Below are 12,678 nucleotides of genomic sequence, written 5' to 3' on the forward strand. Positions count from 1 at the left end.
CACTAGGTCGTGAGGTGGGCACACATTTGGATAAGAGGCAGTTCTAGGGGATTCACTAAAAGAAAGCTAAACAAGGGAGAAAGGAGCATACCCCCATTAACGAGTTGTCTCCGCAAACAGTTTTCTTGGATTTCTCACCTCCCAGGCCATTGAAGATCAAAAACAAATTAACCCTCCACAACTTTATATCTGCGATTGTAGAGAGTTGGTAGTATCTTGGTGGTCAGGGTGTTACCGACTTCACAAGATAGGAGAATGTTAGCTTAGAAAAAGATCACTACAGTAGCAATGCGACCAATTTGTGGCAATCATTTTAGAAGACTCTGAGGTTTCCAGAGCAACAATTAACACATCCACGAAGGAAGCTACAGCTGCCTGAGAAAAGCAATGTCAAACATTTAAAACGTTTCAAACAACAAGAAAAGGTTAATGTGAGTTTATAGTAAAATAAAGGTAGATTGTATCGACAGTCATAAATACGTATTTACGGTTGCTTTACAATCTTTACATCTTATATACATATTTTTTCTCTAGTTGTGAGCTAGGCGAGCTATGAGGTATATAATATTTTTTTATACTAAGAAGAATTTTTAAGTAAATCTTGAAGTTTCTATGTGACTTCTAAATACCTCAGAAAGATTATTGAAAAAAAAACCTTTTTTAAAGGTTTTTGCTAATTTTGCGTCCACATAGTGAAATAATTATCATTTTTTATAATATTTCAAATCGATTAGCAAAAAAATATTATCATATACGATTTATCCAAATGAGAGTGTTTTAGAAAGATACCGCCTGGTCTACTTGGGTTATTCGTGAGCCAAGGTATTTTAATTTATTGACGTCTTCCATGGGGATATTCCAGAAACTGCTGTTAAAATTAATATAATTAAGTTTACAGAAATTTTAATCTTCTCAATTCCATGATTTAATTTACATTTATTTAAGTTGTCAGAGTTGGTGGAGTCCATAAAGAGTTGGGAAAAGTCAATGTCAGGTTCAAGACATTTTTTTATAATATTTCTCAATGGGTGTTAAAACATTTTAAAATAAAAACAAGATAAAAAATTATTTATTCTACTAAACCAATACAATCACTTTTGCAAATTAATATAGAAAAGACATTATATAATTTTATCAAAGTTCAGTGAACTAATTATTTACAGAACATGACATAGATTTAGTATAAAAATACACTTTGATAACCATGTAGAGCAAACAAAACAGTGGCTTCTTCTTGTTTCAAAGTCAATACTTTTTACAAACGTTAAGTTTGTTTAGCAAGCCATTTAAAATGTCTAATATGATGTTGAAAATTCTTGTTCCTTGTTTATATTTATGTCAAAAATTGTCTTAAACTTATCTATTATTATTATTAAAACTTTTGGTTAACTATTCTTTGGATACCATGTGGAAATCTGCAACTGATTCTGCTATAAATAGCATAAGAAACAAATTGGTTATTAATTGTAATGAAATTATTTCAAAAATTCAATGAAATTGGTGCAGAATTAACCGCCTGCAGATATTCACTCATATTACTTCTTACTGTTAGCAGTGTTAAAGGTAACAGCTAACTAAACAAGTATTAATCCAGAAACAACACAGTGCTACGAAACAGCTAAAAGATAATCAGATTTGAGGAAATAACTGCATAATACAGCCATAATCGATCTATAACAAACACAACAAAACCAGATAAAAAATCTAGAAATCCACAAATCCATAAAATGATAGAAAAGCAGATATTATAAGAATGCAAACAAAACAAATACCTACCTAGACAAATATCCAGAGATAATAAAAAACCGAGGTGCGAAGGAAAAGGGCTGCTTTGTGGGCATATGGAAATAAAAACTATTTAAGAAAAGCATGATAGTTTTCTATCCATTATATGCCAGGCCATGAAGTTGGGATGTCCACATTGTCAAAATGACGGGCACTCTATGCTCCATGCTGTGGCATGCTGAACGAGAAATATAGTCTGTAGTCAACACCCCGAGGTATGAGCGGGTCTCTATTAAGGGTCTTCACATTTTACTCTTTTTCAACTTTTACTCTTAGCTAACTCTTGTTTCTTCTGACCCCGAATGGCTATTAAGTTTCCGAGTGCAGAAGGGTCACTATATTTATTTCTACTGCACACTCTAGGAAGGCAATGGGAAACTACCTAAAGCCTAACTTTACCAAGAAACAATCATGGAAATGGCTGATAAATACAACGGACGCTATAATCTGGCAAAGTAACGTTAGACGATCACATTGTATTCTATTCTGAAGAAGACAGTTTAAAACACAAAAATGGGGTAGCAATAATTGTAACGGAGGAAACAGATAAAGCTGTGAAAAATGTTGTCCTATTCTCAGACAGAATACTAATGTTACAAATACAAACAAAAGCCATAAATGTGAATATATTACAAGCAGATGCACCCACATAAGACTATGAAGAAGAAGAAGAAATTGAAAAATCATGATTTGGAAAAAGTATTAGCATCTGCGCTGTTCCAATTTTGATGGAAACTTTTACCAGTTAATGTTAGTTTGTAGTTTTCCTGTTATTTGATCTTCCACTTATGCGAATAAGTAGGGCATAAGCAATGAGTCTTGATGGCATTCTACTTTTACATAAAATTTAACAGTATCTCCCACACCTGTCTGAGTTGGCTGGTATCCTTCTTCGGAGATTAACGTACTTGTTTCGAGTAGGGAACAGTATGTTCCATTAAAGCGAAATATTTGAAGATCCACCTCGTATCATATCAATTTTAATATTTAAGAATTTCAACATGAAATGTAGAGAGATCATTAGACTTTACTATGTGGTTAGTTACAATTACTTTTAAGATGATTTTACTGATAATGGTCTGACAAGACCAAAAATGTTCTGAAATTATTTAAAACGTTTGGATTATTTAAATTTTATAATAAATATATAACATTATACATTAAAAGTTGTTTACACAACAATATATCTTTACACAATAAACAATATTTAAACTTTAATGTGAAACTAAGCACAATGTGAATAATGATCCAAGTTATTTGATAATAAAAATAACAGTGACTGATGATGCTTACAGCGATGCTGTGCCTCAGAAGCCTCAGAACTATAATAGGGGACACATTAAAAAGTTTTTAACAATGGCAATGAGAAGAAAAACAAATGTAATATCCGTGAACATATCGTTTTCCAAAAAAATAATTGATATAAATCATATATCATAAATGATATAAGTCATTGATTGATATAAATCAGATAGTTGGGATACATATGAAAAAGAGCTGCCAAATAGAAAAATATAAAAATGATGAAAAGGTTGCTAATGTCCATAATACTAGTATATGAGAAATGAGTCAATACTCACAATCTTAAGTAGGTTTTATTTAATGATGGTAAATTTTGGACTACCGGTTTCAATATTGTTTACAATATTGATGCCCCATCATCAAGCCTAAGTACGTTAGTCTTATTTATATTAAAAACTACAAGATATCAGATACAAGAAAGCTCTATAAACTAAGGTTATCCTGAAAACCACCTTCTCCCACAAGGAATCCATTCACTTATATCCAGGAATGTATAAATTTTATATTTCATATATATTATTATGTTAATTATGTAGCGAGATGGTTTTTTTAATATATTTACCAATTGTTATAGCTTTTTTGTTAAGGTTGTAAAATTAAAATTTATGGACGTCCCTAAACGCCAGGTGACTGAAAAAAAAACATACCGAGTTAGTTATAAACAAGACGAAGCAAAAAAAATAAAAAATAAAATCCAAAATTGAAGTGATCTAATGACGATGCAGTCTTGAGTTAAAGGGTATACACAGCCGACCTCCCAACAACTGAGTATATAGACCTAAATATATATACAAATCACACTGATATCGCGGTAAGAAGCTGCAGGCCAAATATAACAGCCAAATATCTACAAAATACACATAACGTTCTATGGAGAACTAATGGTGTATCTGGAAAAATAATCAAACAGTCAAAAAGAGAAAATTCACCAAACATCAAACCAGAAATCTTCAACATACAAATTTAATGAAATAGCGAAACCAAATAGCTAAGAGTAATAAAGGAGAAATTTCATTCACAATCAGGTGAAACCACCATTATCAAGACAAAAAATGCCAGAGAAGCTATTTGAAGTGTATATTAATATATCTGAAGTGCCTGAAGAATGGAAAATGTGTAAACGTATACAGAACAATTTGGGTTACTAGCGCCATTAGTAGATTGTATAAAAAGAACTTAAAAATCGGATTGAAGGAGAGTACGGGAATATGGTAACCGAAAAACAGGTAGGATATATAGCAGAAATTTTTATAACAGATCACCTTTTCGGTGTAACTCAAGTGGTTGAAAATAAGACTGCGTTTAACCAATAAGTTGACTTGCTATACATGGACTTGAAAACTAAAAAAGCCTACAACAGAGTGCCTCGTCAAAAGCTGTGGAAATCATCGAAAAACCAAATATTAACATTGAGAGAGCATTACAGCAAACAAAAACTGGTATTTTATCATTAAACTCAAAATAAAAATTAGATGTAGAAGAACGCAACCAATTAAAAAGGTAACTGAGGAAACCCAACTGAAGTTACAATTAATCAAGAGTAAGAAGTCGATTAAACACAAAGATTAATAAAAAGCAAATAAGCACGCACTATTAAAAGACTTATCAAAATTATTTACATATATAAATAGTATTTGAACCAAAACAAAAAATTTAAATAGTAGGATGTTAGGTTGCCAAAAAGGGCATAAACAATAAGAAAAGATACTTTGATAGTCTAAGGAAAAAGGTTCTAGCGACGCAGTAAAAGTTTCTTGAGCCTCTTGAATACTGAAACTGCTACTAGTAACGCAACCAGTAATACAAGTGTCTGTAAAAATATAATGTAAAATATAAAACTAATGTAGAAAGATAACTAGTTTTGGGTAGCTTAATGTGGAAACACGTACAGTCTAATATCAAATTGCAAAATAAAACTGCGTGTATTAAATATGAAATTACACATTAAAAATACTCTAAAATAATGATTCCTTTTAATTTACTGTCTTAATACATAGGCTTTGAAAACCATCAAAGTCTAAGTCTAATATTTATATGTGAGCAAACAAATTAATTTTATTTTCAATTATGGTTAATTCTCATGATGTGGTAATTACAAAAGACTTAAATTGAGAGTCTCAATCGGAATATAGTTTGGTTTCCTTTTATCCAAGAGAGTTTATGAAATTCAGGAACGGGGTGAAAATGTAAAAAAAAGACTGTATAAAAAATAAATCAAATTAGGTATAAGTACAAAATCTCGGATTGAAAAAGTATAAAATATCACCAAAAATAGCAGAAGTGATGGCAAAAGTGGCGGATGCACTCTTGTATGCAAGCCACAAAACGAAGTGAAGTTATGTGATGACAAATGTGGAAGGAATCTTAACTGTTTGATTTCCCAGAGAAATTCCATTGTTTCCAGCGAAAATTTATGATAGGCATATTTGATAAAAAAATCTGCAGTCTTGGATCTCTAGAAACTGTTGTTCAGGTTTAAAAATGTTTTTAATGTAAGAAAACATATTGAAGATATTAAATGGCTTACTAAATAAACATTAAAAAACGTTCAGTTCGTATACTATCAAAATTATAATATAAATTATGGAGAAGTGGTACTGTCTGCTCTAAGTTGGTTAGTATGCATATCGTCATAAGCAATTGTGAACACACTTTTTTTCTGAGCTATTGGTGGTTTAGTTAAAGCAATTCCAGAGTCATTATCTTCATCAGGCCTTTTGGGTTGATTCGGAGCCGCGAGATGCGGGCCTTCAAATCTGTATTCAGAATGTTGAATAAGGGGATGATCGGGACCAACAGAATTCTTTTTATTGTCGACTTTTTTATTTTTACTGGATTCGGTATCCATTAGTAGTCTTGAACTAACTGCGGGTTTGGTACCGGAATTTTTGGAATCTTTGACTTCTTTCTTAGGTTCTTTTTTTCTCCCTTCTTGTACTTCTTTGTTTTTTAATTTGTTTTCATCGGATTTCTTGTACCAATCCATATATCTAGGTCCACCGTTTATTTTTCTAGCAGACGATTTGGATTTTTTACTTCCTGAAATTTGAGTAAGATCCATCTGGCTTCTTGATTTCAGTTTAGAAGGTCTGAAACATAAATATATTTTTAAAAATAATTAAAAACTAATAACAAATAAAATTTCTTGTTCGCCAATACAACTTCACTTATTCGACCGATGGACCAAGGAATAATTTCTGCTTTTAAGAGAAAATACAGGGTGTCTAGAAATTCTCCTGACAATAAATACCAGAGATTCCTCAGATAATTTTAGGACAATTTAATCCAATTCACCTAGTCCGAAAATGCTTCCTGTGGGAGCTAGAGTTCTTTGAAGATGGCGCCTTGTAAGTAGTTTTTTTTAAATACCTCCAGAACCCTTCTATTTAGAAAAACGAAAACTGGTACGATTAATTATCCTTCAGAGTTGAATCGATTCCAATAATTAAGAATTTCTAGTACTGTTCATAGTCGTCCGTTCTGGGTAGGTCAACCTTAATCGGGAAATTTTTCAGCGTATCTACGTTGTTGCTCAAGCGTTACACCTCATTTTGCGATCAACTAAATGCACATCAGCGTATTCCTCATTAGTAAAAACCATTTTTTTTTTAAATTGAAATTCTTGTGTTTGAATCCCACAAAGTAAAAACTAAAAGAGAAACTTCACGAACTGACAACAATTTGAGAATTAAAAACGTAGGTTATACTTCTGTTAACATTTCAAAGCCAACTAATGCAAAAAATAATAATTTAACTTTCATGATAGAAAAACGAAAAATTTTCAAATTAATTTTTCTCGAAAACGGGGTATCCTACCGACTTAAAACAAGAGTACCTTTTAATACTAGAATACCTGAAAATCTAATAATCTACTATGACAAATGCTTAAAAGTTAAAAATAAAAAAGTTATGCGGTAAAATAACCATTGACCTACCCAAAACGGACGCCTATGACCGCTACTAGAAATTAGCAATTAGCGGAATCGATTCAACTCTGATGGATAAATAATCATACCAGTTTTCGTTTTTCTAAATAGAAGGGTTTTCTGACTAGGTGAATCGGGTTAAATTGTCTTAAAATTACCACCAATGCCACCAATGATCGGTTATTAGAATATCCCGGTATAGGAATACTTTTCTTCACTAAGCGGGTTCGAATGTAGAAGAAATAATACACCACTAGCTAACAACTGGTACTCCCATGTAGATAGAATAAGTAAAGACCGCATACCAAAAATAGCAATAAAATACTACTCACGAGGAAGCATTTATCTTGTCGAGCTATTTTTGTTCAATAAATTGTTTTGAATGTTTGAGAATTACGGAATTCTAAAGGTAATCTATTTTTTCTTTTAAATATTATTTGAAAATACATAAAAACAGAATAAACTTAAAATTATTCAATAAAAAAAGTTAAATTACCTTGTTGAACTGTCTGATGATTTTCTTCGATTTCTGGAAGATATTATTCTTAAATCCATCTCCGAATGGTATCTTTGTTTACTAGAATCTGTGCTAGTCTTCTCGTCAGATTTTCCACTAATCTCGAGACTATCATCAGAAAATATGTCTTTTTTTAATAGGTATTTTAATCTTTCTTTTTTTCTGTGGTATTCTCCACTATCACTATCAAAACTTTGTTCTAAGGACGCTAGCAATTCTTCTAAGACTTCTTTTTTTAGTTCTGACTTGGAAGAATAGGTATCGATTGACATTGTTTCACTTGGAGCTCGCTTTTGCCTTACTTCACTAACTCTACTCTCTCTATATTTATCGATTTCCTTATGAGGATGTTCTATTTCTAACTCTACTTCTTCTTGAATTGGTGTTTTAATTTTTCTTTTGATATGCGTTTTGCGACCATTCCTCCTCTTTGCTCTAGCTTTAATAATGGCTAATTCATCTTCTTCGTCACTGTACTCGCTTTGATCGTTATCAGAACGAATTTCTCGCTTTGGAGGTTTGAGGAGTTCTGGTTCTGTCTGTGTCCCAGCATCTTGATCGGTTTGCGTACCGGCAGGCAAGGACTGGGTTTCTAAACGTAAATCTCTTTCTCTATCTAAAAGAATTTGGCGCAGCAATGCATTTTGTTGACGAAGCGACGCTTCTAACAGTTCATGCTCACTTTGAGCTCTAACTGCATTTGGTAGCAGAACCTAGAAATATATTTTTATTCAATAATAAATTGCTCTTCGAAATCAAAAATTAAAAGTGATCTATAATCTAATTTAGTTTAGATTTCAGACCCTTCATATGCTTTATTAATGACCAGAATATTAATACAGTTAAGTGAGAGTAAGTTTATAGAATGCAAATGGTTAAATAAAAACATTTTAAAATCATGAAACTGAAAAAAAATGAATACTTTTGAGTATGTAAGTATGTCTAAGTCAAATATTAAATAATAAAGATATATAAGTTAACGACTAAACATCATATATTAAATTACGTCATTTTAATTTTTGCCAAACATTTATAAGTCGAGATATCAAGTTTTGTCACAATCAGATTAAAAAAAACGGGTGTGGTAGTCCAGTGGGACTGCCGGTGGAAGTTACACTTCTATACACGCATTCGGCGTTACAAATTTATTTGGGAGTCAATCTGCACAATCATTACACATGTAATACTATGGGTAAGGCATAGCAGAAAGAGAAACAGAATTAATAACAACTTACTAACAATTATTAAACAACTTTTGACCTGTAATAGGAGTATAGTAAATGAAGGATTGAATCAATATTTTGATGAAAATGTATATTTTTATTTTTATTTTCATATATGTATGAAAGCAGTTGAATGCAAAAATTTTTTTACACATACTCTGCAGTAAAATTCATTGTTTATTTTGTTATTAATATAATAATACAATACAAATTAAAATGTAATATTCATAAGTATTTAAAAATGACAATAATATATATAAAAAATACACTACAATACAGTGCAACATAATTCAATATAATAATACAATACAAATTAAAACGCAATATTCATAAGTATTTAAAAATGACAATAATATACATAACTTTTTTACTTACGCATATATGTTTAATTTGCCTTGTAATATTATTAATAAAAAAGTCCTCCCCGACTGGAAATCGAACCCCGGTCTCCCGCGTGACAGGCGGGCATACTGACTGCTATACTACCGAGGACATGGCACAAACGTATTTCAAAATTGACAGTTCTACATCATACAGTGATTTATTGAGATTATTATTTTAAAATACAAAAGACTAATATAATTATAAACATTTAATAAATAATACAAAACATATGACATAAATAATAATATTAATAAGTATTTTATTATATATATATATAATATTATATGTATATATATATATATCTTTATATAATATATATATATATAATATTAAATTATATATACAAAAGGAACATTTTTATATTCGAGAGAGGAAGAGAGAGAAAATATATCTTCTGTCTCTCTCTTACTCATTATCTTACATATGTAATGATTTCACAGATTCACTCCCATACAAATTTCCAACGTGGAGCGCGCGTATAGAAGTATAACTTCAAAATGTGGACGGATGTTTTATAGACGTATCCAGTTTTGGTTACCAGCTAACATATTTATATCGCATAACCTAATTTTATTGTTGTGCGTTTTACTAAAACGTTTTACTAAAATGAGGTGGTTCTTTGATTCTTTTAAGAAAAGTATCAGTAAAAAGTATGACGCGTGGAAATGTGTTAGTTGATATAGTTATTAGCCAACCTGAAAATTTTAGTAAATATCGAAAAAACAGTATTACACACTGAAAGTGAGGATTTAAAAAGATCAGTGGGAAGTGATATAAGAGGATTGAAAAAGGTGTTTAGTTGATGCCAAAATTAAAGTAATAAGTTCAACTTCTGAAGCAACTGGTCATTCCAAAAAATTGTGGTCATTCTAAAAATTTGGGTAGTGATAATTCAGATGTAGATGAAAATTATATTCCTTCGGACACTTCATCTAACACAAGTGACAATAAGAGGCAGGTAAATATCAAGTAATTCAATCTAAAAAGAGTAAAATAATAGCTACTACCAGTAGCACAATGTGTCACATATGTGTGACAACGAAAGTAAGAATAATTTTAAAAATAAAAGTGATGATGGCAAAGACCAAATAAATAACTCTAATGTTCAACCTAAAAAACCAAACAGAGTAGAAATGAAAAAAAAAGAAGATTTTAGGAGAAGAACGTATTACAAGAAAAGGTATACAAAAACTTGCAAAAGTATTTCAAGCGCTTACTGCATGCTGTCGCAATAAATGTCACGAGAAACTCTCCCTAGATGAACTAATTTTTTTATGATTTTCTTAAAAAAGTGCAAGACAAAGTTCAGGTAATTCCTGAAAGAATGAAGATAGAGTCAAAAAAGACAGAACGAAAAGATAAAGGCAGAGGCGGAGATAATAAATACAGACAAATTGTGGTTTATATTATATCACATATAACGACAAAACATTTGCAAAGAAATGTTCCAGAATCTACATAGTATCACAAAAGGAAAAAATTGATATTTTGATAAAAAAGAAACAACTATCACCCTCTGGTTTTATAGAACTTAATGATGGAACCTCATAATGGAAAACTCCAACCACATAACGCTCGACCAAATAAAAAAGCTAAAGTTATAAAAAATTATATTATACTATAGAACCAGCTTTTTCATAGAACGTTATTTTTTACAATTTTGACAGGCGTGTAAGAAACTCTATATTTACCTGAGACCTAAGATCTGCTTGCTGCTGCTCAATATAGCGTCGCATTAAAATATCCTTTCCGGTATCAGTAGCCATATACTGTTGTTCTGTAGCTATATTCATTCCCCTTTGAGGCTCACCTCCTCTGGTTATCAGTCTTAAAATATCAGCGTTGCCTTCTCGTGTATAATATTGGTCTCTTAACGGTTCTTGTTGGACTTCACTCTGTCTTTGCATTGTTCTTTTTACTCCTCCTTGATCTGATCCTCTATCAACCTTAAACAGACAATAAAGTAGCCTTAAGTTAATATTTATATAATCGTAACACATCTTAACACGCAATATTTAAAAAATATTAAATAATAATACATAAAATATTTTTCAATTATGGAAAAAAGAGGACAGCCAATATACCTGATTAGAAAAATCAAAAGTATGTACAGAAGTATAAATCATCATCATTGTCATCATAATACTGTTCTGTAGCTATTTTCGTGTGATTACTATTTTAGTTGGGAATAAGCTACAATATAAGTTTAATATAAATTTATTTTTGACTTTTCGATTTCCACTTCGGAAATCGTTCTCAAAATACAAAACATTAATAAATTAAACAAATTTTGTTTTTTGTTACTTGGTGAAAAATTCTTCAAATAATTTTATTTTATCTGACTCATTCATATTGACAATTCAGATATTTATTATACATTTTAAAATAGATGACTTTATAATTATATTGCCAATATTGTTGAGTTGCGTTCCTGGGGCGACTTTATTGTAAGATATTGTATATGTTACGAGCAATGTCCGAAATTGGACAATCCTAGCATTGTACGGAAAATATTGTCCACTTCTAGCATTGCACCCCTTTACTGTACAGTCTCCGAAATAGACATGAATATCGGACTTTGTATAAAAGAATTGCTGTACAATGTTCGAATTTCAATAAGTAGCGATGCGTCAAAATTTGGGAGAATATGACAGGTATCGATTCATATCGATTTTTACGATTATTCCCCATTTGTTTTTTGTTTTTAAAGTTAGAGGTAAACAGAAAAAATCGTCACTGTGAGGCGTGAAGTTATAAATCCATAATTAAATTAATCACGGTTTCTGATTTCTTGATTGTAGGATTAAATTATTCTTGGAATAATCTACCAATAAGTTTAAAATGGTCCAGGAAGATATTTTTAATTTTAAAGTAAACGAGCTAGGTGGTACTATAGTTTTCGAATTAAGACAGAAACAGATTATAATACCCTTATTAGTGAAGTTATGGAAGCAAAAAATAGAAAAACCAAAACTTCATCAGACTATAGACGAATTAAGAGGTATGATGTTTTAAAAGTAGGAGATACATATAGGTTAATTGTTCCCATGTGCAAAACAGACAATAATATTAAGTATTTTGTATGCAATTCTGAATTGTATGGTATAATAAACAGTGCTCACATACAGACAGGTCATGGTGGCATTCATAAATTAGAGTACAATTTAAAACAAAAATATGCCAATATAACCAGGGATGTCATAAAAATCTTTCTTGAAAATTGTGAGGTGTGTGTAAAGAAGAAAACACTTCTAAAGAAAGGTGTTGTAGTAGTAAAGCCTATGGTGTTCAAGGAAGTTAATGAGCGAGAACAGGTTGATTTCATAAACTTTCAAACATGCCCAAGTGGCGAATATAAATTTATATTAAATTATCAGGATCACCTGAGTAAATTTGTTAGTCTACGCCCTCTCAAAACAAAAACTGCAGTAGAGGTGGCTACACATTTAGTAAATATATTTTGTATTTTTGGATCACCTTCTGTCCTCCAGAGCGATAATGGGCGTGAGTTTGTAAATAGTATTATAGAGAAATTAAAGGA

General features: G+C 30.9%; 1 protein-coding gene across 1 annotated transcript in view; it reads right to left on the reverse strand.

The window, feature by feature from the left end:
* Positions 1-5,076: 5,076 nt before the first annotated feature.
* Positions 5,077-12,678, reverse strand: part of Cad86C (Cadherin 86C) — a 76,639-nt gene continuing 69,037 nt past the window's right edge. The window contains exons 7-9 of the mRNA XM_072536343.1: positions 10,829-11,083; positions 7,510-8,243; positions 5,077-6,176 (exon numbers count right to left, since the gene is read on the reverse strand). Of these exons, the coding sequence (XP_072392444.1) occupies positions 5,669-6,176; positions 7,510-8,243; positions 10,829-11,083 (1,497 nt within the window). The 3' untranslated portion in view covers positions 5,077-5,668. The remainder of the gene's footprint in view (positions 6,177-7,509; positions 8,244-10,828; positions 11,084-12,678) is intronic.

The sequence above is a fragment of the Diabrotica undecimpunctata genome, chromosome 6, assembly GCF_040954645.1.
Source record: "Diabrotica undecimpunctata isolate CICGRU chromosome 6, icDiaUnde3, whole genome shotgun sequence".
Classification (NCBI taxonomy): Eukaryota; Metazoa; Arthropoda; class Insecta; order Coleoptera; family Chrysomelidae; genus Diabrotica; species Diabrotica undecimpunctata.